The sequence below is a fragment of the Lissotriton vulgaris genome, chromosome 4_1, assembly GCF_964263255.1.
Source record: "Lissotriton vulgaris chromosome 4_1, aLisVul1.2, whole genome shotgun sequence".
Taxonomy (NCBI): Eukaryota; Metazoa; Chordata; class Amphibia; order Caudata; family Salamandridae; genus Lissotriton; species Lissotriton vulgaris.
The window spans coordinates 1257238767-1257266047 of NC_141691.1; the positions used below are offsets into that span (position 1 = coordinate 1257238767).

At 44.2% G+C, this 27281-nt stretch overlaps 1 protein-coding gene across 1 annotated transcript in view; it reads left to right on the plus strand.

Moving 5' to 3' along the window:
- Window positions 1-27281, plus strand: part of LOC147723111 (Y+L amino acid transporter 2-like) — a 493050-nt gene that overhangs the window by 357181 nt on the left and 108588 nt on the right. Inside the window, exon 4 of the mRNA XM_086965453.1 lies at window positions 5266-5410. Coding sequence (XP_086821579.1) covers window positions 5266-5410 — 145 coding nt within the window. The remainder of the gene's footprint in view (window positions 1-5265; window positions 5411-27281) is intronic.

Below are 27281 nucleotides of genomic sequence, written 5' to 3' on the forward strand. Positions count from 1 at the left end.
GTCCCGGCTCCACATCAACCTTCTGGAGCAGCGGACGATCCGGCTTGCACACTTGGCATTCCTCCCCTCTGTCCGGGGGAGTGTAGTGCAGGTGTTCATGGACATCACCACCACCATGTGGTACTGCAACAAAGAGGGCGGGGTGGGGTCGTGGACCCTATGCCAGGAGGCTCTGCGCCTCTGGCAGTGACTGGAACATCAGGGTGTGACCCTGGTGGTTCAACACCTGGCAGGTTCCCTGAACGCCAGGGCGTACAAACTCAGCCGTCAGTGGATGATGGATCACGAATGGCGTCTGAACTCAGACGTGGCGCAAGGTCTCTTTCAGCAGTGGGGAGAGCCTTGGTCAGATCTATTCGCCACAGAAGAGAACGCGCAATGTCATTGGTTCTGCGCATTGGAATTTCCAAGGAGGCGCTTACTCGGAGATGCTTTCCATCATGAGTGGAGTTGCGGTCTGTTGTACGCCTTTCTGCCTATACCACTTCTGCTCAGAGTGGTGAAGAAGATCAGGTGCGACCGGGCCCAAGTTATCCTTGTGGCTCCGGACTGGGCACGAAGATACTGGTATCCCGAACTACTCAGCTTGTCAGTCGATCCCCCGATTTGTCTGCCTCTTCAGGAAGACCTTCTGTTGCAGCAGTAGGGGACGGTCCTCCACCCGAACCTGTCCAGCCTCCACCTCCATGCGTGAAGATTGAGCGGCGACAGTTGAGGCCATTTGACTTGCCTCCTGTAGTCTGTGATGTAATTCTGGCAGCCAGGTGTCGCTCCACAAAATCGGTATACGCCTGCAGGTGGAAAAAATTTGTGGCATAGCGCACAGCAAAGGCTGTGGATCCGCTTTCTGCCCCCCTTTCTGAGGTTTTCCTCTTTCTTCTTTCTCTTTCCCAGCAGGGCTCTGCTCTGGCTACTCTGAAGGGCTACCTCTCTGCCATTTCCGCCTTCTTAAGGCTCCTGATCAGCCCTCTTTGTTCAAGTCCACAGTTATAAATAGGTTCTTGAAGGACATCACTCGTATGTTTCCTCCTGTTTCTTTCGTGATGCCTCAGTGGGACTTGAACCTTGTTCTGACTTATCTGATGTGCGCTCCCTTCGAGCCACTTCATAACTGTCCTCTTCGTCTCCTTACTCTTAAGACTGCATTTCTGGTTGCCATCACCTCTGCCAGGAGAGTGAGTGAGCTCCAGGCTCTTTCTTCTCAACCTCCTTTCCTTTCTGTCCATTCGGACAAAGTTGTGTTGCGGACGCGACCCTCTTTCCTGCCCAAGGTAGTCACAGCCTTCCACATCAGGCAGTCCATCACCTTGCCCACCTTTTTTCCGCCTCCGCATCCCTCGAAAGAGGAAGACCCAAAACATGCGCTCTCATACTATCTGGATCGCACACACCAGTTCCGGGTGGATGACCAACTCTTTGTTGGTTAAGTAGGTGCTAAGAAGGGACAGGGGGTGCGCAAACGGGCCATTTCTCGATGGGTCGTCTTGTGTATCAAGGCTTGTTATTCCCTGGCTAAAATGGAGCCTCCTGTGGGGCTATGTGCCCATTCCACTCGTGCCACAGCGGCTACTACTGCCCTGGGTCGGGGAGTCCCCTCGCAGGACATCTGTCAGACAGCTATGTGGACCTCGCTGCACACGTTCGCAAGACACTACTGCATGGACAGCCATGTCCGGAAAGATGGCTATTTCGGCCGTTCCGTTCTCCAGGACTTTCTGGTGTAATCATTGGTTTGCAGACCCACCACCGGGGTTGGTATTCCTGGGGTATCTATTCTAAGGTAAGGATTCTAATACTAACCTGTTTCTTTCAGATGCACTAGTTACTTACCTTCGGTAACGATATATCTGTAAGAAACAGTAGTTAGTATTAGTTTCCTTACCGCCCCACCCATCCTTCCCGTTCTGCGAACCGATATCTAGGGTTAAGGTCATCCCCTTTCAGGCCCTAGTTTTCATGGCACCAGTGTTGGTTTTTATCATGGCTTTGCGTTTATGGCACGGAAAAGCTGTGTATAAGAACTGACGTCACCGCGCGAGGGGGGCATCTAAGTACTCCGACGACGTCATCCCGATGCCGACGGCGGACACAGAGCTGCAGACGATGCCTACCGACGCGCAGGGGCACTGCTACGCAAAATTTTCCGGATCCAGTCTGACGCCTGGGAATATTCTAAGGTAAGGAATCTTATACTAACTACTGTTTCTTACAGATATATCGTTACCAAAGGTAAGTAACTTGTGCGCTGTAACATTTTCTATTGAGTCTTAATTGTGTAAAGCACACAAATTCTTTTTTTTGTTCTTTTTCATGTTGAGTGTTAATTCTAATTTATTTTTACCATTGTGGCAATATTCACACATCTATACTTTGTTGCTGCTTTACTTTTAATGGTAGTGTGCAGCTATTTAGCATATGTTATATCATTCATTCTTTGAATTTTAAAGTGTGGATTTTAAAGTGTAATTCTTCCAATGACATCTGCAGAACACAATGACGACAACAAACCAAATTGAGGTAATTCCAGACATTTTCAAGAAGTGGGTCATACACTCAAAACACACAACACTGCTTGCTAAGGCAAGCAAATCTTACACAAAAAACACAGTCGCTACTCACTTAAACAAGTACTTCACAAGCATCACCACTGGTGTTAGTCCACAAACCACATAGACACGCAAAGAAAACAATCAACCCACAAATAAAAAATCAGGACAAAAGTAAGAGGCAGCTCACAGACTGTACTCAAACCAACCCGTTTGTAAATACCAATTGTAAATCATATTTACAAACAGACACTACACCAAGACAAGTAGACAGCCAAAAGACTGCAATGTTCAAAAAGACAGGCTCTAGCCCCAGATCTTTTCCAAAATACACTGAATTACCAATGGAGCTGGCAGAACACTCAAAAGCGCTCCGTATCACCATTCATATGATAGATCAGGATCCTCTTTGATGTATTTTTTCCACAGTGTACTATACATTATGGAAGAAATACCATATTTAATGTACATAAAACTATTAGGTTTCCCCTCTAGGGGAGCCAGTTGAGTACTTTCTAAATCCATATTGTACCACCAAAACAGCAACACATTCCACGAAGTGTGCCAGGAGCAGGTATGCTAAAAATATTAAAATGCGATGTAATATAAACAAAGCGTATTTATCCTGCGAATTATCCGAAAGTTGAGAAAAATCTCCTCATTACCTGCCTTTATTTGCTGCAGCAAGCAAACAAACAAACCAAAATCTTGGCCATGCTATTCCAAAACAAATTTTTCGCACTGCGACCTTACCAAACAAAAGTCTCCAGCTTTCAACTGCCAAGTTCTTAATCAAACTAATGGTCACTTTGAGACTAACGCCAAAGGGATCTCAGTCAGGGACCGGTCATCACTTGGAGGGTCAAAATGGGGAAAATCGGAAAAGCACTTTGGTCTGCAAAGACAAGGGTCTCATCGTGCAGTGTACATCCTCAGCGAGATTCCAATCCTCCATCGAGACCACTCTTTTGGGCGACCGCATTTCCGATGAGCCCCACGACAGGTGCCAATTTGTGGGAGTGAGCTGGGACTGGAGAAGCACATGGCTAAATGACTGCCATAACCAAAATGGCTTCAGCTCATCCTAACAGGAATCTCTGCTAGTTTCCACGATAATGGTCCACAGTTTGAGTCTGACATGATAAATTTTTCTTAAAAGGCTTGGTATAATCCATGACACCAATTCTATTTATCACCCAGGTGGTAATGGGTGTGTGAAGAAATTGAATAGCGTTCTTAACAGCACAATATAGTTTGTGAGAAGCAATAATTTGAATTAGAACATTGAAGAACAGAAGATGGTTTGGGGCTAAAGGATAACTCACAATGAAACTACTGGTTTTATTCAATTTGCGATAATCAGAGGAAGGAGTTGATTAACCAAAGACACCATGGGGTCAATGCATAAATCTAGAATGGGTAAGTGGTCACCTGAGGTATTCAGAAACAAAATCTTGAATGCACAGAAGGCTTACAAGGACAATTATTATTTTAAACACAAGTAAAATATATTTACCTTAAGGGAAGTCAATGGGTAAGTGTTAATAAAAGTGGTTTAGGTTGACAATAGAATCTCGGAACCTCTGGATGTTGAAAATATTTTGTATAACTCTGCTCTTGAGTGATGGTGAGGTGTAGCATTTGAGGCATTTATCAAGAGGTAGGATATGTTGTAAGTGGTGGGAATCACTGTTGCTAGCAGCAGAGGTTCTTGACTTTTTGATTGGGGGTAGTGGAGCTAGAGGAACATTGGCTGGTCTAAATTAAATATCCAGTCATGTGTGAGACACTTTTACACTGATTTTTTGGAGTGAGGGCAAGCAATTTGGCACTGATTAGCAGTGTTAAAGTGCACAGAGTCCTAAGGCCAACAAAACCAAATCAAATAAAACAGATGGGAAGAAAGCAAATCGTTTTGGGGAAGACTGCCCCAAGGCTGGCAGGTTTAACATATGGTATCCCCACGCCTTGGTGTGTCTTCTAAGGACCTCGTTATAGAGGCTGTATAATTCTAGTGAGTTTAGTAACAGGTGTAACTGTTCTCATCTAAATTATACATTTTGTGGCAATACTGCAGCCCACACAGTGATTTTTCCTGCTACAAGAGGCAACATTTGTGATTAAAGTGCCAGAAATAACCTGCAGGAGACAGAACAGTAAATGTGTTTCCTGAATGTGATTCCCCTAAAGTTTATACTCTTTGTTATTTACCCTCCTGAGAATTACCACTCCCATCCATGCTTCTCACAACGAGTGCCTAACAGTTCTTACTGCAAATGTACCAGAAACCACAAAACAAAGTTGTATTGTTTATTGATATTTCAAAACATGTATTTCATTATCAAAAATACATTCATTTAAAACAGCTAAAACAAGATAAAACATACACAAAGCACCAATAAATATCTTTAAATTCCAATATACAGAGATCAAAAACAAAGTCCTATCTTACAATATTGATGGGATGAATAGAGGTGAATTCACGAATTAGTGGTGAATGTCGTTACTACAAGTTGTAGCAAAACCTGTTTCAATTGTACAACAAGTGTAAGTGACTAGAGGAATTGATTCCTTTGTCACTGCAACAGAAATATGTGGGTGACAATTAAATAGGAAGCTATAAATGGTTGTTTGAGATCTTTTAAAAAATCAATCTGTAATCACTGAATCCCGAAGACAACATAAAACAAAGCAAAAACATTGTAATTTTATTTTTTAGGTGACACTCAGAATTTTGAAAAACCTTTTGAGGGCTCTAAGCTAAACCCAGGATCCATGGCGTTGGCTCTCTATTCTGCCTTATATTCGTATTCAGGTTGGGATGCCTTGAACTATGTCACAGAAGAAATGAAAAATCCAGAGCGGTAACACAGTCTTTTAACGTTTACTATTTTGAAGACAATCATTACGTTCACCTACTTTGAACATAGACTTTAGCTTTATTTTCACCTGATTTTCATTGACTTTGATTCAACAAAATGTCAGGCATCATGGTAGCAACATCACATACCCTTTGGCATCACAGGTTAGACAACTTATCCCATGCATAGACTCTCAGTAGTCTCCTATTGGTCTCAAAAGGGCTTGAAGATGGGGTGGAAAATACGGGAAAACAATATGAACATTAGAGTAGGGTGACCAGATGACCCTATGTCACCAGAACAGTGCATTCTGGCAGTATTGTTTCATTTTAATTTACCAAGTTGGACCATCACACCTTACAACAGTGATATGTGAAGGCATAGTCCAGGAATGCAAAGAAGCATCATGGAGCCATCTGGTCACCCTAAATTAGATCCTTATATAGTTTTTGCTCCGGCTGCCTCCTTTTTAACCCCTGAGACCAACATTTCGCCAATAGCATCAGAGCCCGAAGTAGGAATAGCAGCTGCTATCACTGACTACCTCCCAACCAATTTAATTTAATCAAATTTGCTGTGAAAGTGCTACATACTTAGGCAACCCTACATAAGGGTGATGTTAATATAGAATGAATGTATGCTTTATGGTTCCAAGGTGAAAAAAGCAATTTTGTTATTGTAGTTTCCAGGTCAAGAGAAAAGCATGTTGTAATTCCAGTGCAAGGAGTGTCCTCATGAGAGTATTCACGGTTGAAAAAATGGCAGGTCCCTTTTCTGCAGAATAGCCCCATTTCAATCACCTGAGTTTGATGTGAGGAACCACAGACTGTGCCTACTGCTGGTCTGAATAATAACTCATCTAATGCTGATGGGAAACTTAGTGCATTGGTTAACCTATCTTACAGAATCAGACTCAAGTGTTTTTGAATAGTCTTTAAATGGTTACACAGTTAGATGTATCAAGACAGCTAAGATCTAGAATGACCAGCTGTAGATTCTGCATTGCAGCACCTCCCTCACAAAATACCATGATAAGCATATGTTATAAACTCCTCAGGAGTTCTGGCCCTAGCACCATGAGATCATTTTAGGATCCAGTACCTACATAAGTGAATTGAATTAGTTGTCCACCACTTTACAGTGCTCGCAAACATCTGGAGCTGGATCACAATTTATTTTGTTGAGTATTTGATCTGTTTGTAGTTTGCCATTGCGTTATTATGAGGAAATGGGATGTATCATTTGGTGTGGTTTCGGGACCTCACAGTGTAATACACTTACCAATCCCTTTAGATACAGGAGGTGCCATCTGTAAACCCATCAGCTCAAACCTGAGTGGCTGTGGCACTGAGCAGCAAGGCTTATACAGTGGAACAAGTGTAAAGCATTCAAACAGCACCAAAACAATTGGAGGCGAAATCGACACAATACTCAAGAAATCCGACACCAATTTAAAAAAAATAGACTGTATTATGATAAGAACTAAGACACTAGAATGATAAAGATCAACCGGAGGGTTCCGTAATTATAGATTTTACAAGCAATAATAAATTAAGTCATTTCACCCAACTGCGAACAAGCGTTGGCACAGACAATGAATTGTGTGCTTAAAAACTTTTTCAAAGACAACTGAGGTAAGTGTCAACAAGGTCGGTTAGGAGTACTTGGGGCGACCAACTCTGGTAGGGAGCTCATCAGGGAGACCAGCCAGGTACTTAGAAACAGTTACCTTCACAGTAGAAAAAGTCTTTCAGCAGTTCCTGCCACTTTATCAGCACTGCAACGAATTGTTTTGGACTGGTCCTGATGGGAGGCATGAAGGATGCTGGAGATGCAACGCAGTTGACTTGGTCTTCCTGCAGAGGTTCCTCAGTCCACAAAGATGGTGAGGTAATCCTGGTTGCAGGGTCAAGATCCCATGAAGTCCTCTCCAGCCGGTCAAAGTCCAGTCGCCAGTGGACTTTGACCAGGTGTCACGATCACAGGCCAGTTCTTCCTGGGTCGATAACCTGCCTTCTGAGAGTCCCAGCAGCTCTACGACAGCACTTCTGGGTTCAGAAAACTCGGGTGCAACTCTGCATCGGTTCTTATTCCTTGAAGATGCATGGCAGTGGTGGTAGTGTCTTGAAAACGTTTGGCTAACAGCTTGTCTCAACAGGCTTCTTCAGCTGTTGTGTCCCTGTGCTGCGAATAGGAGGTCAATCAGTTGGCCCTAGGATTTCTTATGACTTCATTGGGCTCAGGAGACCACATCTACATGAGCAGGCCTGCAGTGCCTCATTGTTCTCCTTCCTCGGAGTTGTTGGTATATCTCTCCAGGAGGGCAGAAATATGTCTCCAGGTGTGCCCAAGAAGGTACAGGAGGTTTAAAGGCAACCAAGTGGCAGCTTTGCTAAAGCGTCAGATTGCACAAAATACATTAATTTCGACTTGAGATACAAGCCAGGATTAATGTAACAAGATGTTTGATACCTTGAAGGGTATCGATATTCTGCTATCGCACCATCCTGTCAACCCTATTATTATCTGTAGATGTTTTTGATCCCTTCCATGAACTGGGAAAAGCAAAACCTTGCACGAAAAAAGGTCCTTTTAAAACCTTTGCTACATATACAGGCTGGCAAAGCACTTACTTGTTTTAGTAACTGTCGTTGTAAAGCAAACAGGTAACTAATTTTAGGACTGGAATTACAGCTTAGAAGTGTGGAAGTTAATACTGAGAAATAGGATGATTTATTTGCATGTCTGCCAGAAACTCCTTCTTCCCTGCATACGCACACAATGTAATAATACAATTTAGCTTAACAAAGTGCTCAGAAATTTACTGGAAGGTAGAGAAACAGCCCATATTATTTTTACAAAGAAAAATAAAACAGTCGTCAACTTTATAACCCCATGTCATAAAAGCTCAGCGTGCACAGCTTGTTCAAATCCATGCCACCTAATTCTACCAACACACAGCACATTTGAACATCTCATTATTCCATGCTACACAATTCAACTATCAATAATGTACCCCTAGAACATTTCATACCACATAATTACAATCCTAAAAATTAAAAAACATATAATTCCACTTCACTCCATACCACATAATTCCACATCACATAATAACATTCCACACAACTTAATACCACTCCAAACCACATACTAACACTCCACACAACACAATTCAACTACACATAATTCCACTTCAACCTATATAATTATACTACACTCAACTCCAAAATTCATAATTACCCTCCACAAAATACAACGCTGCAGCATGCTGCATAATTCCACTCCCCACAATTATACACCACACCATGCCACATAATTCCACACATCACACAATTCCACAATTCCTCCCCACACAATTCGTCACAAGACATAATTGCACTCCACATAATACTACTCAGCACCACATAATTAACCTCCACATAATTATGCTCTACTCCATATTGCATAAATACACTCCACATAAATCCAGTCTATGCCACGTATCAACCTTCCACATAACTACACTTCACATCATGCCTCATAATACCACTCAACGTAATTTTCACTCAACAGCGTACACTTCCACGTCACACAATTCAACTCTACACATTTCCATTCCACACCACATAATTCAACAACAAACTACATAATTCAAACCAACACAATTGCACAACACACCACATACATCTAATCTACACCACAAAATTCCACATCATGCTACAATATTTAACAACACACCATATTAGTAAACTCCACTACATACCTCTCCACAACACAAAATACCATTCCAGATAATCTCACTCCATGACACAATCCCACCCCAAATAATTCCAGTACACTCAATACCACATAATTACTTTTTTTTAAATTTTTCCTCATTTGCAGTCTCGCCACCCATATCTTCTAACTTAGTCCACCACTGGGTTTTTTTATCTCATAAGCTGGTTAGAGTAGTGAGGCATAAACTCCACCTATTTTGAGTCTGGCCATTCTTTGAGCGATCTTTCTTGGCCATCTGACTCATCAAGTGTGTCTTCCTCTTACTCTGTTTTCGTCCTAGAATCCCATATAATAAGTACCAGCGAGATAGGCGCGGGCTTAAGCATCGGAAAATCATAGTCAAATTAATCAACTAAAACATGCAAGGAAGGGTACCCAAAATCCTCGATTTCTCTTGGTATGATCTGAAGTATCAAGCTTAGCCATATACCTCATGGCTAAAATCCAATCCATTAAGTTAGGGCTAGATGGTGAGACCCATAACTTGCATATCTCTCTACGAGCTACTAGCATAGCATAAAAAGTAAGTCTTACATTATTATTCATGCTTTTATTTTCTAAATCATATCTTCCCGTTATGATTAATTCGGGGCTTACCTCAATGCGCAGATTCCGAGATTTGGATAGACAATTACTTATATCCTGCCAGAATTGCCTTATATTTGGGCAAAAGACGAACATATGAAGATCATCCACATTTGGGGCCTTACATTTCGGACACCCCACGACTCCACCGGCTTTAAATTTGGATAATCTGCGAGGGGACCAATATGCCCTATGGATAGTAAACAAAAGATTTTGCCTTACATTTGCGGGTTTAACAATACTGTAAAGCATAGACATTGTTACTTGCCATTGGTTCTCTGTCGCAATCTTTGGCAAGCATTCCATCCACAGGGCCTCCGGGAGCACAAATGGTCCATCTTCCATTTCCAGTATCGTCCAATACCATGTGGCCACTTCCTTCTTAAAGATCCCTATTCCAAGCTTCAACTCAAAATCATTCTGAGTCCCAATTACATTTTCCGGCTCATTTGCCCAACTCTGAATCTGTAAATACTTATATCTCGAGAAGACCTGACCCCACAGATGTTGGCAAAAGCCCCAAGGCAGCAGTTTACCATCCTGGAACAAATCTTTCCATCTCTGCAGAGCATCCTCTTTTTTCAAATGCAAAGCCAAAGCATCTTTTGTCCAGAGTGGAGCACCAGGAGAGTCCCATATTGGGGCCATATAACTAAAATAAGGCAATTTAAGTAGTCTTCTTATTTTGTACCATACCTCCGCCAAGTCCCGTAAAATCTTATGTCTCACCTTTTTGAAAAATGTAGGATCTGCAAACTTATATAAAAAACCAAAATCATCATATCCACAACTTTTCAGCAGCACACCAAATATTTCTCCAATCGTAGATTTAGATAGGGTACCCAACAACATCCTGCAATTTTTTAAACAAAAAGCCCATGGATGCATTTGTAAGTCTGGAGCAGCCAGACCGCCTTTATTGATTCTCCTCCTTAACTTTTTCCACTATAGTCGTGAGCCCTTTGATGCCCAAATAAATGATGCTATCTCGCTCTGTAATTTAGCCAACCATTCTTTTCTAAATCCGAGTGGGATAGTCTCAAACAAAAACGTGATTTTTGGCACAATCACCATCTTCACAAGATTAGTCCGACCATATAATGACAGGGGGAGGTTCATCCATCCTTTTAAAGTGGCCACAACTTCCTTTTTAATCTTAACAAAGTTAGTTTTAGCAAGATCTTCAATATTTTGAGTTATCCTAACCCCCAAATACCTAATTTCTGATTTATTGTTTACCCTCTCCGTATTTAGATTCCAGGCCATTGTCTCAGTCTTATCCTGATTTAACTGATAACCTGAAACATTTCCAAATTCCTTCGTTATTTTGACCAAATTCTCCAAGGAATGAGGCAAATTAGAAGAATAAATAATAATGTCATCTGCATATAAACCCAGTTTTTTTGAACAATCATCAACTATAAAAGGGGGTATCTCTTCTGAGGCTCTAATACTGCAAGCCAGTGGCTCTATATATAGATTGAAGAGCAAGGGTGATAAGGGACACCCTTGTCTAGTGCCACGCATTACTTTAATGGGGTGGGTAAGAATTCCATTAACTAAAACACGCGATATCGGTGAACAATACAAAGAAAAAAGAGATTGCGTAAAGTTCTCTCCTAAGTTGAGATATTGCAATAATGTTTTCAAATATGTAAAATTGACTCGATCAAAAGCCTTGGTGGCGTCTAAAGTGATCACCGCCGAGGGATACTCATGTCTGGAAGCCATATCTATTATTCCAATCAAAGTATATATTAATTCTTTTAAGTATCTCCCCTTAACAAAACCTTTTTGGTCTTCATGAATCAATTTACGAATAACCTTGCTGAGTCTATCGGCTAAAATTTTTGAAAAAAATGTATAATCACAGTTCAAAAGTGATATAGGTCTATATGCGTCCAAGCTACTAGATGATTTTCCTGGTTTAAGTATTAGGGTGATTGTTGTCTCATTCCAAGAGCTAGGTATTGTTACCTCCCCTCTAAAAACTTGATTTAACAGTTGGCATAGTGTAGGAGCAATTGTATCCACTAGGACCTTATATACCTCAGCCGGGAGACCGTCCGGGCCAGGTGCTTTCCCTCTTTTACTTTCCTTGATCACTTTGACCACTTTGTCTTGCGAAATTTCCCTATTTAGCTCTCCCACCCAGTCAACAGAGAGTGGTTTCAATAGATGTAACCAGCTTTCCATTTCAGTTTTTCTTGGACAGAGGTCTTCTGTATAGACATTTACAAAATAATCGTGAAAAGCGTCTGCAATTCTTTTACTTTCTGTGATAACTTCTCCTGAATCCATCTTTTTAATTTCTTTTATTTGGTTACGTCCAAGATCTTTCTTTGCTTTCCACTATAGCAGTTTGCCACACCCTTCTCCATATGAGAAGTGGGCCAACTGACTAGCTTCCCATCTTTCTTTAACTCTTTGTGAGAGTACTGCTGTGAGTTCTATTTTTAAATCCAAAAGCTTATTTTTGACTTCCTCTTCAGTTACATTTCCCCCTTGTCTAGTTCGACTAGCTTCCCAGTCTCGTATTTCTTTCTCCAAATTTGAAATCTTACTATAATATAGCCTCCTCTTTTTTGCACCCTGAGCTCCCAATCTCCCTCTCAAGAATGCCTTACATGTTTCCCATACTATATCTTCTTTGGCTGATCCTTCGTTTATATCCAAGAAGACTTGTAAATCAACCTTTAAGGATTCTAAATAATCTTCATCAGCTAGGATGGTACAATCCAGCCTCCAGATAGAACTCAAATCATCAGTTCCTAATTCTAGATTTAAACCAACTGCTGAGTGGTCTGACATATGCTCTCCTAGGTGTATCACTTTCGTAACCCAGTCTTTCAACCTAATGTCTACTAAAAAGAAATATATTCGTGAATTGTGATTATATTTTTTATTATGAAAGGTGAATCCTGACTGCTGACCTGCTTTCAGTCTCCAAATATCACATAACCCTTGCTGTGCCATGATCAACCTTAGCCTAGGTGCCATTTTACCATTTACTACCGCCCTGCTGTTTCCTGTCTTATCAAATTCACAGTCTAAAACTGTGTTAAAATCTCCGGCCATAATTATTTTTCCTGAGAAATCCATTAATTCTGTCTTTAAGTTATCCAATATTGTTGGATCATCGACATTTGGTCCTTAATACCCAACTATTAACAAAACTTCCCCTGACATTCTTAACTTAACAATCGCCCAACTACCTCTTTTATCTGCTGACTTATCTTCCATAACAATATCAACCCCTTTCCTGATAAAAATTGCCACCCCTTTCGTTACTATCTCTTGAGGTGTAAAAAAAGCATTAGCAATCCATTTTTGAGCGCAAAAAATCTCCTTACTTTCTTTCTCAGTTAAATGGGTCTCTTGTAAGATAATCACGTGAGCAAGGGAGTCTTCTAGATATTTCAGTATCGATTGTCTCCTAGCTTTAACCCGAAGACCATTAACATTCCATGTAAGGAACCTTAGCTCCCTAATCCTAGCCCCACTCATAGAAGCTGGCCCATAGCTCCCTTTTTTTCATTTGGTGTCGAAAAAGCTCCTGAGGATTTTTTTTCTTTTTTACTCCCACTTCCCTCCCCGCCCCCCCATGCCCCTACCCCTACCCCAAAACCCCCCTACCCCATCACCCCCCCCCCTCTTCCCTCCCTGGAAAACCCAACCAAAACTCCCATGGCCTAGGCCAGTGGATGTCGTAGTAGCAGTGCCTCTATTTTTCTATGAGATTTATTCATTTCTTTTAAGGGTGTAATCAGCAATCTGACCCTTTAATACTATTCTTCTTGGGATTGATCCAGAAAGTCATCTACCTCTTCAACTGCACGAAACGTGTACATCTTATTTTGCCACATTACTTTTAGAAAGGCAGGGAATTTAAACTGAGCAGTTGCCCCCATTGCTCTAAGTGGTGCCAATCGCTTTCCTAGTTCCCACTGTCTGCTTGCTGTAGCTGGCGATAGATCTGACCTAATATCTACTGCGATTCCATCCACCATTATATTCTTTTTCTTGAGGGCTGCTGTGGGAATCTTCTCTTTTAGATTATACGTTAAAAAGTTACTCAATATTTTTCTAGGTTTGGAACGGTTTGGATTAAACCGGAAGGGGTATCGATGGACTCTCTGAATGTCACTTAGCAACATTTCTTCTGTCTCTACTAACTGTAGCTCCGTTTTCAACAATTGAACTACGTAACTTTTAATATCTGACCCCTCCTTTCCTTCTGGTAATTTTAAGATCTTCAAATTATTACGCCTTTGCATATTCTCCAATCTCTCAACTCTCTCATCAGACTCTCTATCTTTAAGTTTTATACTCTCAATTTCCTTACGGTTATCCAAAATTCTCCTCTGCATAACTTTCATCTCTGTCTCAATCACTTCTGTGCGAGTACTCAATTTATCAAGTTTGTCCTCTAGTAAACTACATGTAGCACTTATACGATCCTGATTTCTTTTGGAGGCTTCAAAACCCATATGGATAACTTTTTCCAGCTTCCTTAGCAGGGCCAATACCGACATATCTGATGTGTCAGAGTTATTTTGCTGAAGGGCTATCTGCACCTTCTCCAATCCTTCCTGAGATATCAGCGCTCTCTCAATGCTTATACTGTCTGTTATCACCAAGGGTATCACTTCCCCCATTTTTTCTGCCACTGCCTCTTCCTCCGTCTCTTCTTCACTTTCTCCTCCTATTGCTCCTGCTACTCCGTCAGTGGCTAATAGTATATTCGGCTGCTGAGATCTCTCCACATTAGTCCTTTCTGTGGTCATTAGTGTGATTTCCCCTTCCTCTGCTTCCATCTCAATTGTCAATGCCTGAAAGCGATTTGGAGTTAAATGCACAGGCCAGTCCTGCTCTTCTATGAGTCTGAGCATAGGCTGCACTACCTCACCACCTGTGGCAGAGGCGGGGATAGGGTCTTGAACTGGGAGTACGGGGTGTGGTTTCAAAACCAATACCTTAGGAACTGGTTTAAAGTATGAATTTAGCGATGGGGTCGCTGCTAGCTTATGTTCAGACCCCTTTTGCTTCCCTTTTTTTTTATCTTTTCTTGAAGAACACTCTCCTAACTTAATGGCCTTAGCCTCTTTTACAGAACACTTTTTGATTTTTTTTTGTAATACTTTGGGCTTACCCAGAACAGGTTCATTATTGTCAGGTTTGATACTCCTTAATAGTTACCTGGGACGCCCCAACACCAGTTTCTTTGTGTCCACCCCACTCCTTACTTGCTCCGAATCAATAACCGCTGAATGTACTGTCTGTGTGGGCTCCAACAAGCTGGGTATTATGGACCGAATGTCGATGATCCAGCACCTTTCACCTCCGAAGAACCAGAGACAGACCTTGACAGGTTCTCTTCTCCTCTCCCCTGACCTCCGCTAGTTAGAGTTCCGATCCTGGCTATTGTTCGGCGTCCTCTGCCGATTTCCTGAACCGCCCTTCCTCAGCTCCCGGTCCGCGGCCCTGCTTGATGACGCGACTCCGCCTCCTCACTCTCCATTCTCAGCTGCACTGAGGTCTCCGCCATGCGCTGAGAAACGCCAACAGTCGGCCGGCAGACGGCCTCCAAAATTGCCAGGAAACTCGTTGCAATCTCTTACGGGTGAAGCCAGTACCTCGAGCAGGTAAACGCCTCCTTGAATCTACGTAATGCGGTCAGTTGCTAGCAATCACCCCGACTCGGCACCGCTACCTCTCCAGACATCCGCGACCCGCTGACTAGCCGGCCGCCATGTTTTCCCTCAGCTGTACCACATAATGACTATCCACATAATTATACTGCACACCATGCCACATTATTTCACTACACAGATCCAATCCACATAACACAATTCCACAACTAACAATTTGAATCCAAACCACATATGTCCAATTAACTCCACACACAGAAAACACATCGGTAAAATAGATTGTCCTTTACAACGTCAATAGCTCTAACGCTCACAAATGCAAGAACAATTTGGATTGCAAATGCTTGTTTACCTTCCAATGTGTCCCAGTAGGTCCTGTTCCTGGGGATGCAAACATTCTGCTGCCCCAGTCAGCATTGTCCTGCCTCATCCATTCTAAGAGGAGCAGTGCCCTGTGGGGAATGCTCTATCTGAGGGCCCGATCCCAATCCTTGTTTCGTCCTGACTCTGACTGAAGAGAAACTATGTAACTTGTTACTTTGTTTCTCTTCAGTCTTGGGTCAACCTGAGAAGCTCAGTGCAGGCTGCACACTGCAGCTGCATTAGAGCAAGAAATAAAGACACACACAGCTCTCTACAGATAAGCTGAGGGGGCCCCCTTCATGTATTATTATTATTAATTTTATTATTATTGCATTTTGTGAAGTGCAACAGCTACCTCCAACGGAGGTGTCCTGGCGCTATCAGCGAGTTAAATGAGAGAAGTGAGAGAGAGGTCAGGAAAGTAAATCAGAGGAGGAAGGGTCGAAGGTAGATCGTAAAGCCAGGTGTTAAGATTCTTCCTAAATATTAGTTCAGAGTTGGCCTTTCGAAGATGCTCTGGCATAGAATTCCAGAGAGATGCGGTGATGACAGAAAAAGAATGTCCGCCTAGTCTAGTTTTTTTTAAACGAGGAATAGAGAAAAGTATCTGGGAATTTGATCTCAGAGTCCTATTTTGGGTATATTTGAGAAGTCTTAGTTTTAAGTATTTAAGCCTCATGTCATTCATGGACCTAAAGGCCAAGGTCAGAGCCTTGAACTTGATCCGCTTTTGGACAGGCAGCCAATGTAGGCTGCGTAGATGAGGAGGAATGTGAAGACGATAAGGTAAATTTCTAATGATCCTGGAGGCTGCATTTTAAATGACCTGCAGCTTTTTAATAAGATAGTCTGGGAGACCCAAATAAAGACTGTTAGCATAGTCCAGTTATGAGGTAATTAGTGCATACACCACCAGTGATGGCTGATTAAAGAACAAGACCTCAGTTTTATCCGTATTTAACTTTAAACAGTTGTCTGGCATCCAGGATGATATGTTGATCATACACTGTCTAAAGATAAAAAACGCAGCCCCTGAGTGGTCCTTAAAGGAAACACCAGCTGGGTGTAGTAAGTGTAGGAAACTACTTTGAGCCTGTGATGCTAATAATTGAGGCAAGTGTGGCGAGGTAGACATTAAAAAGGGTTGGGATGAGAGCCTAACCCTGAGGGACTCCACATATGAGTGGGATGGCTGTGGAGACATGAGGACACAGACAAATATTCTGAGATCGTCCCTCAAGAAAGGAGCAGAACGATTTCAGGACAATGTACCCTATGCCCAGCTGCTCAAGCCTCTCCAGTAGGATTCGGTTTGAGACAGTGTCAAATGCTGTGTACAAGTCCAGCAGCACTAACATAGAATGGTTACTGCAATCCAAGGATTCTCGAATAGTTTCTGCCACTTCCAGTAATGCTGTCTCAGTGATGTAACCAGCCCTGAACCAGACTGGGAGTCGCGCAAAAGGTTCTTTGATTCAAGGTAAGTTACAAGTTGTTTCTGCACTTCCTTTTCCAATATTTTAGCCGGGGCTGGTAAAAGGGAAATCGGCCTGTAGTTTTTTAGTACCGCTGGGTCCGCCTCTACTTTCTTTAGAATGGGCTGAACAGAAGCTATTTTCCAACACGATGGATAGGTGCCTGTGCTCAAAGAGGTATTCCAAATCTGATTTAAAGGGGGGTTTAATAGCGGGGCAAGGGCGGTGAAGAACTTGGCTGGGCATGGGTCAGTGGGTGATCCTGATTTGACTTTAAGTAGTTGTTTGAGAGAGGTTTCCATATTAAAATGGTGAAAGTTGCACCAGTCAACTGAATCATGTTCTTTAGGTGGGATTGGAAGAGGATTATTCGTAGGTGTGAGTGTGGAGTAAATAGCTTGAATTTTATCCTGAAAAAAACAGGAAAAGTCCTCGCACAAGGCAGCCGAAGGGGCAATAGTGCATTTCATGGCCTCAGGCTTAATACATCCTTGGACAATCCTAAACACTTCCCTGGGGGAGTTGTCTGAGGTAATGATTTGAGCTGCCAGAAAATCCTTGATGGCCAGACATTTGAGTTTTTTAAATTGTTTTAAAGCTGCTCTATATGTGTCCTTAGTATTAGTGTCATAGTTTTTGAGCCAGATCCATTCCAGTTTTTTACAGCGCTTCTTCTCTTTGCGGAGTTCCTCTGTAAACCTAGGGGCTGATGGTTTAGTTCTAATCTGTTTTGTAGTTTGGATCTGCCACTTTATCAAGAGCCGTGGTCACCCATTCGCTGAAGGAAGAGGCTTCTCGGCTGGGTTCTCCGGTTATCATCAGTGGGGTATTAGAGAGGGCCAGTCCCATAGATTCTAGTGAGACTTTCCTCCAATTCATTTTTTCTACATAATTATTTTTCACTGGGTCTTTATTAGAAGGACCGGGGAGTGTAAAAGGTATAAGGCTATGGTTTGACCAAACAAGTTGAACCAAATCTGCCACTTTTAAAGTAGGAATATTTTTAAAGACCCGCATTATGAGTAGGAATTGCGACCAGTTGGGTAAGGTTTTGTCCCGTTAGGGAGTCTCAAAACTGAGAGGCTAAGGGACAGTTTACATTGTCCATGTGCACATTAAAGTCACCAGGGAATATGAGCTTTGAGTGTCTCAATGCGAGATCGGCAATCAAATCGCACATCTCCAGCAGTTCAGACGACTCAGAGTCCAGGGGCCTGAAGACCAGTAAACCTGCTATTGCGGAAGTGGAGGATAATGTAATGCTAAAGGACATGGCTTCAATTCCTCTGGTCTGATCAATTCTTTTATATGACATTTCCCAGTGGTCCCTTAACATTACAGCAATCCCTCATCCCCTTCTGTTGCCCGACCGGTTCGCTGTAGCTGTCTTGTAGCCTTCCGGTATAGCCTGTAGTATATTCAGGTTGGAGCAGTCCCTCAACCAAGTTTCAGTAAGAAACATGATGTCAAAAGTCTTAGGCTCCAATATAAGCTAAATGTCATCTCTGTGTTTCGGGAGAGATCGACAATTTATGTGCTGAAGACTGGGGGCCCCACACCACAGGGGCTGCAGGGATCTTTGTTACGCCCCTGTGCCCATGATCATAATGTAGGTTCAGGGGTATGTGTAGGGGAGAATACCCATAAACAATGAATTGCCGCTGCCAGGGTTGTCTGTTCTGTTTACCCCAGGACAATTGCATGAGTCAGCAGGTCACAGTATCTTGTTGAGTTCTTTACTTGGCAATTTAGCTGTTCGTGAAATATTGGTTGAATAATACAGCAAAAATATGCAGAAAGGTGGGCCCAGTGGCTGCCAATAGTCAACAAGCATATAACAGTGAAATAGCGCCCAGCACCATTGTCACCACCACTACAATGTGAGAAGTGCACCGGAAACTGAGAAGTCCATCAACACTGGGATACTGCAAATACAACACCCAGTAAACAAACAAGCAACGCTCAGTGGTCAACTGATGCGTCCCACTGTGTCCCCAATTCATCCAGTAAACTAATATGCCACAATGCTGGATTAGTGCAGGGTTGATTGTAAGTACCAACAAGCATTTACAATGCAATGGTTTCGCCTTCGGAAAAGTTTGAGCCATTGGCATTCTAAATGGCAAACTTTTTATTTATGTGTTGGTTTTGAAAACAGATAAATAAATGGCATTCTCATTTACAATGCCAATACACACACCCACACAAGAGCCCCCCACACACACCACACAAGAGCCCCCCACACACACACACAAGAGCCCCCCCCACACACCACACAAGAGCCCCCCACACACACCACACAAGAGCCCCCCACACACACCACACAAGAGCCCCCCACACACACCACACAAGAGCCCCCCACACACACCACACAAGAGCCCCCCACACACACACACGCAAGAGCCCCCCACACACACACGCAAGAGCCCCCCACACACACACGCAAGAGCCCCTCACACACATACGCAACAGGAGCAATCCTTGTCGCTCAGCCCACACACTCTGTCTCTCTCTCAACAACACCAGGCACCCCAGCATTCCACTACCTCATCAAGCATTCCAACATTCCACACACAACACAATCATACTGGCAGAACAGCAGGGAACAGGTAACCAAGGGAAAGTATGCATTGAGAATTCAAGTCACAACACACTTCATTATTCATCCTAAAGGCATCACCGCGCCCTGTTGCTGTTACTCCTTCACCCTTGACCATGACAGCATGTAACACTTACTGTTGCTATTACATGTATACAGTCATCTAATCTGCCACATTCTCTTCTCAGTCTACAAACTAGAGCGTTACCGTTCTTCCCTATGCTTCCATCCGTGGCATGACCCAAAATAATTCGTCTCCTTGCAATATTTTGTGAGGCCGACCTAAAATTTCACAGATCAGCAATGGCCTCATGGCTGGACGAGATTTGGCTTCACCTGCGGATACCTGTGCTTAGAGTCGATTGTACCATAGCTTCACACTCCCACCTATTGGCCCGAAATGTGAACCTCGCTCACCAGTCACATTTTGTATGTGTTTTGTAATCGGGCAGGCTGTCTTTTCCGCTCCGGTGCCAGTTTTTCCTGGCTTGCCTCTGCCATTTTCTGCCTAACACAGTGTCCCTAGGTCTATTATGAAACTTTTCACGAGTCATGCTGAAAGGCTCGGGACTTTATTGACGGTCACCTGAGAGGGGTGACTCAGCACTTAGTTCACGGATCAGCTGAGAGGAGTGACTCAGCACTTTGTTGACGGGTCATTGAGTCACGATGGGAGGTGCTCGGTCCTGTAATAGCCCTTCACAAGCAACATGTATTTTTCTCAGAATAAATATCGGGGAACGTGAGCGCCTTGTTTCAGCCCGTTTAACTGCCTTTGGCATCTCATGACCTGTTTCTATCCGGTTTCTTGCGACGCCGTATACCCCATGGGTTTTGTTTTTAGCCACAGTGAGACCTAAACAAAAATTGTACTACGTATTTTTCCACTCAATCAAAATCTTAGACCCCAGTCATGTCACGAATTGTATTAATAATCCCTTCCCGTTGATTGAATTGAATGTCGAACTCCCTCCCATCCTTCGTACTTTTGCGAAAGCTGACTTTGTATAGGCCAATGGGATAACTGAATGAAAACAACTTTTTTCCTCTGTACACCCTTTGACAGTAGCGTAAGCAGCATTTCAACTTTCTAGCTCGAGTAATAAGCTTAGCAGTCTCCCGGGGTGCCGTTCTTACCTGCTGGACGGGTCCGGGTGGAGTGCAGCCGCCGGCCAGGAGCCGGGTCCGGGTGGAGTGCAGCCGCCGCGCTCAGTCTGTGTCCGGGCTCCGGGGGCGGGGAAGGAGGAAGGCGGCCATGAGGAAAGAAGCGGGAGGGGGCGGGAAAGGGGGAGGAGAGACGCGGCGGACACCAAGAAACAAGCGGGAGGGTGGGAGGTGCTCGGTCCTGTAATAGCCCTTCACAAGCAACATGTATTTTTCTCAGAATAAATATCGGGGAACGTGAGCGCCTTGTTTCAGCCCGTTTAACTGCCTTTGGCATCTCATGACCTGTTTCTATCCGGTTTCTTGCGACGCCGTATACCCCATGGGTTTTGTTTTTAGCCACAGTGAGACCTAAACAAAAATTGTACTACGTATTTTTCCACTCAATCAAAATCTTAGACCCCAGTCATGTCACGAATTGTATTAATAATCCCTTCCCGTTGATTGAATTGAATGTCGAACTCCCTCCCATCCTTCGTACTTTTGCGAAAGCTGACTTTGTATAGGCCAATGGGATAACTGAATGAAAACAACTTTTTTCCTCTGTACACCCTTTGACAGTAGCGTAAGCAGCATTTCAACTTTCTAGCTCGAGTAATAAGCTTAGCAGTCTCCCGGGGTGCCGTTCTTACCTGCTGGACGGGTCCGGGTGGAGTGCAGCCGCCGGCCAGGAGCCGGGTCCGGGTGGAGTGCAGCCGCCGCGCTCAGTCTGTGTCCGGGCTCCGGGGGCGGGGAAGGAGGAAGGCGGCCATGAGGAAAGAAGCGGGAGGGGGCGGGAAAGGGGGAGGAGAGACGCGGCGGACACCAAGAAACAAGCGGGAGGGTGGGAGGTGCTCGGTCCTGTAATAGCCCTTCACAAGCAACATGTATTTTTCTCAGAATAAATATCGGGGAACGTGAGCGCCTTGTTTCAGCCCGTTTAACTGCCTTTGGCATCTCATGACCTGTTTCTATCCGGTTTCTTGCGACGCCGTATACCCCATGGGTTTTGTTTTTAGCCACAGTGAGACCTAAACAAAAATTGTACTACGTATTTTTCCACTCAATCAAAATCTTAGACCCCAGTCATGTCACGAATTGTATTAATAATCCCTTCCCGTTGATTGAATTGAATGTCGAACTCCCTCCCATCCTTCGTACTTTTGCGAAAGCTGACTTTGTATAGGCCAATGGGATAACTGAATGAAAACAACTTTTTTCCTCTGTACACCCTTTGACAGTAGCGTAAGCAGCATTTCAACTTTCTAGCTCGAGTAATAAGCTTAGCAGTCTCCCGGGGTGCCGTTCTTACCTGCTGGACGGGTCCGGGTGGAGTGCAGCCGCCGGCCAGGAGCCGGGTCCGGGTGGAGTGCAGCCGCCGCGCTCAGTCTGTGTCCGGGCTCCGGGGGCGGGGAAGGAGGAAGGCGGCCATGAGGAAAGAAGCGGGAGGGGGCGGGAAAGGGGGAGGAGAGACGCGGCGGACACCAAGAAACAAGCGGGAGGGTGCCGGCAATGCCGGACCAGACACGGGGCGTTCCCGGCATCGCGTGACGTCGGCAAAAGCCAAAGAATGTCGGGAACGCCCCCGTGTCTGGTCCGGCATTGACGGACAGGCCCCTCGTCCAATGGCAAGGCTCCGTTTACGGAGCCAGCCAATCAAGGACGAGGGCCGAACCAAAGCACCCTACGGTTCTCAACAGGATTTCGCCTGCGCGGAAAAGCTGCGCAGAGCGCAGCTTCCGCTAGGCGAAACCTAAAAAGGAGGTGACCCAGGACCCTACACCAAAATTTAAAGGTAATCAAGACAGTGATATCGCCAAGTATTGCAACATAATACTACAAGAAACAATATGAATATTAAACTAGAAAATAGTTCATAGGAGATCATCAGCTGTTTGAGGAGTGATGCCATGTAGCTGCACAGATACCACACTCACTGGAGACATGGTGTTTTCCTCATCAGGTGAAGTATCATCCTATCCCACTGGATTATTATCTGAGGAGGGGTTGCAGAATTGGAAAGCCATTAGCAGAGCTGCCCTCCTATTTAACCATGTCTGCACCAGTGATGGAGTGTTGTTCAGACTGGAAGTCGGCTGTCCAAATCTGCGTCCCCATCTGTGGGGTCTGTGAGTGACTGTGGCTGTGGGAGCAGTGTGATCAGTCCATTCAAGGTGGTGCTGTATGCAGTATAGGTTCTGGCTTTCTTGGCTCCACTCGAAATAATGTCTCTGTCCCTAATGATTAGAATTTTTCCCACAATGGGCTGTGGCAAGGCCCACGGGGATGGTGACCTCCACTAACAACATATTATAAAGGACTGATGGTACCATCTCATTGATCAGCCTGTATTCTATAACGCTAGTGAATTTGTGCCCTCCATGTCTTCTGCATATTTAATGATTTCCACATTTTGTTGTAAGAGTACTTCTTCACATCTCCCCTCTGCCCTTCAGGAGACTCACATGATCCAGTACTTCTGTGACCTTCCATTGAGGATCCAATGTGCGGGCCTGGAGGTCCTGTAGAGCATTCTTATTAGTCTTCACCCCTTCCAAGAGCTGGCTTTGGTCACTGCAGAGCAAGCAAGGTAATTAGCAAAGAGTACATTGTAGCCTCCAGGGCAGTCCTGGTCTGAGTAATAGCTTGCAAAATCATCTCCAGATGGTCAGAGGAAGGAGGGTTGGGATCTTGCTCACTTCCAGCCTCTTCAGCTAAAGGTGCGTTGGAGATCCCAGAAGGAGTGGACACCCTGTTTCCCCTCACGGGGAATAACTCTTAAGGAGCTGACTTCTCCCCACGTGAATACTGTGGTGATGAAGAAGACCAGGAGGAAGTTTCAGGGATGATGAATGAAGGTGTGCAAGTAGTGCCAGGAACACACCACTTTACCCTGGGCAAGCCACATTTAAATGTCCCTGAAGAGGAGATGGCAAGCAGCCAACTCCCAAGACAGTTCACCCATGTGATTGACACAAATGCCTTAGCTACAAGTTTGGTGCAGGAACTCAGCTCCCACAAACTCCAGAGAGGTACCTCGTTAGGACAGCAAGTCAGGGCAGGTAGGTTATTGGTGGTAACCACTAACGATGCAGAGCATGTCTGGAGAGCTGCTGCAATGGACTCCCACACCAATTTGAGTGCAGAAGGTTGCTCTCGGGGATAAGAGAATGTAAAGATGTCAAGTACTTGGGGGAGTGAGGAAAACAATGTCAATAGGAGCCCTCAGTGCCAGCAGGGTTGTTGTCTAGGGAACAGGGTGAAGGGGACAACCCATATAGGTCCGGGTCCACAGCTCTAATCTGGCAGTAGTGCATGGTATTTTGCACTCAGGCCCCTCTCAAAGAGTAACATCTGCAGTGGACTCACAGCAAAGTCCAATATGGAGCTTCCTGCACTACTTGTTGCATGCTGTCCCACATGGAGGAAAGGCTTCCGGTCTGTTACGGGTCCCCCAGTACACAATGTAGTCCTGAACACAGCAGTGCCACAGCGAAATAGGATTCAGGCCACAGATCTCTCTCCAGGGTTACGAAGTGGGGCTCACCATAGGCTGTCACCCTCAGCTGGGCAATGTGGCTCTGATGAAGGCAGAGGATTTGGCCCACACCACGTGTCTCCAATGATGGCGTGGATGCCCCCATAAAGAGCAGGTGTGGAACTAGCTCTGTAGTTAAAAAAGTGTCCGCTGTTGAGCGCCAAAATAAGGGGGTGAAAAGTTAGCCCCACAACACTGAATAAATTATGAACAGAGCAGGACCAGTCCAGAGCTCTTAAGAGTTGCAGCCGCCATCTTAGTTAGCTTAGTCATGCCTGATGCCAGCAGCTCATAAGAATATTTTTCTAGCTGCAAATTCTTCCCTCTACACTGCAGTATAGCAACTTATCACACACTTACAACCAACCATGCTTAATCAGCTCCTCTTGGACACTTTACACTCCACTTAAAAGCGCTGCACAGCACCTAGGTTAGGTTAAGTATTACAGAGAACAGCATTCACCCTAAGGAGTATTTTGATGCTAGATCAGAAAGTATTTCATCTCCTCCTAATATAAAACTAACTGGCGATCAGTAATGTGATGAAGTAAACAACCGAGGGGCATATTAGCAAGGGGAAGTCTCGCCGCTTTTTCGGCGAATTGTGCCGAGAAAGCGGCGACACTTCTAGAGCCCAATCCACAAGGGCATTTTAACGCCTGGCTCAAGCCCACTTTGCATGTCGGCGACAAACAACGCAAATGACATGCAAAGTGGGCGTTCCCACGTCTAACCACATGTAAAATATGGTTGGAGGTGGGAACACCCTGTTACCACGCCAGGCGTTGGGAGAGGCAGACCTGCGATAAACTCGCTTATCGCAGGTCTCCCAACGCCTGCTCTGACCAGGTGTTAGGGCATTGATAACACGGGGGTGTGGATCATGACGCTGATTCCACCCCCCATATTATCAATGCACACATTTGCGCATGAAAACAACATTTGTTTTCATGCGCTAATGTGCCATATCGCCGGATTTCATTTCGCCTACGTGATGCGCATTGATAATTGCGCACTATCACGGCGAAAAAATCCGGCGATATGGGAATGTGCGTTGTGCGTTTTCCAAAGAATTTCTAGGTAATATGCCCCCATATTTTTTTAAGCCGTCCTACATTTCAGATGATCAGTGTTTTGACGCAGGTTTAATGGCAAAGTATTCCACTAAGTGTCTGCTGCCACTAGTAAAGCATGGCCGACAGTCATGTTCCTTTAGAAATGGGCACCTCCAGGAGACGTTTTCTGCTAGATCTCAGGGTTCTATTTGAATTATACTAAATAAACGGATGATGAAGCCTAGATAGGTTAGGTAGAAAGATTGATTTGTGCACCAAGCACAAAATCTTGAACTTACTCTGTTTCTTCACTGGAAGCCAGTGAATATTAGTAAGGCCATTGAGATGTGGGTCCTCATATATTATATTTTTATGCACAGCAGCACAGCAAGCCTTCCTGCTGTGCTGCCGTGCCTCAAAATAAAAGGGCAGGAATATGCTGAATCTACAAGATACTGAGCTTTCTTGCCCTTCTCTCCTGCACCGGTACACAAACTGCAACCGTGCACCAATGCAGACAGCCATGATGCAAGGGTGCCTGCACTGCAGGAATGATTGTTGCTGTGCAGGAAGGAACACCTTCCAGCACTAACACTATCATTAATGGCGTTTTGCTCCTTCTATGTGTGCTGCAGAATTCAGAATGCAGAATGTAGCACAAATAGAAAGAGCACAAAACAAGGAGAAATAAATGCATTTCTCCTTGTTGCGCAACTTCGATTCTGATGCATTCCCAGATGTGTAACACTTTGTAAATCTGGGAATGTGTCAGGTTCCATGATGTTGATTGGGGACACACACAGCAGTACCCTTACACGCAGAGTAATGCGTGAAGGGGGTCCATATTTACAGGGCCATGAAAAGTCATGCAGAGTGACTTTACGTGGCCTTGTAAATATGTGTAGGAACTCTGCACTGCCGGTGCATTAAAAAAAGTGACGCACCAGCGGCACAATGGGCGTGTAAATAAGCCCTGTGCACTCTAAGCTCCAAACCTAACACTAACCTTGCAGGAATGTTTGAGTGAGTTGGATTTATGAATCAGATAGTTTGGCAGGTATAGATAGACTGAATTGCAATAGTTTAGCTGAGTCCAAATCATTTTTTGCAGAATATGGACTTAGCGTGGAAACAAAAAGAGAAGGAGAAAAATGTGTAGCCTAAACAACTAAATTGCTGAAAAAAACATGTTTTGATAACCACTGCAAACTGATTCCTCAAAGACAAGACCAACTTAATTTTTACACTCAAATGTTTTACAACAGGAATTGAAAAGGGTTTGGGGCCTAAAGATGGAGGCCACAAAGAGTGATCACAAAAAATAGAAGACAAAAGGGAAGACTCTAGAGGCCAAGGAATCTCTGGTTTGTCTCAGTTGAGTTTAAGATGAGTAAAGCTCATCCTAGAAAATTAAAAACCTCTCCAAAATGCACCCATCCCATGAAGAAGCAAGGACAGCACACAGGGAACAAGAAGAACTGGCAGCAGATGGACAATTGTGAGTCACCCACCTGGGAGCCACACCAAAGCACACAAAAATGCAACACTGTTCTGCAGATTACAGATAGCATAATCGTCCGGTCAAATGCTGAGGGGCGGCCAAGACGGCTCGCTGGTGGGATTGGCGGGCACACAGGGGAGTGAGGTGGGTGCGGGCTGCATTAAAAAAATAAAAAGTAATAACACTTACCTTGCTGCTGCCCGGT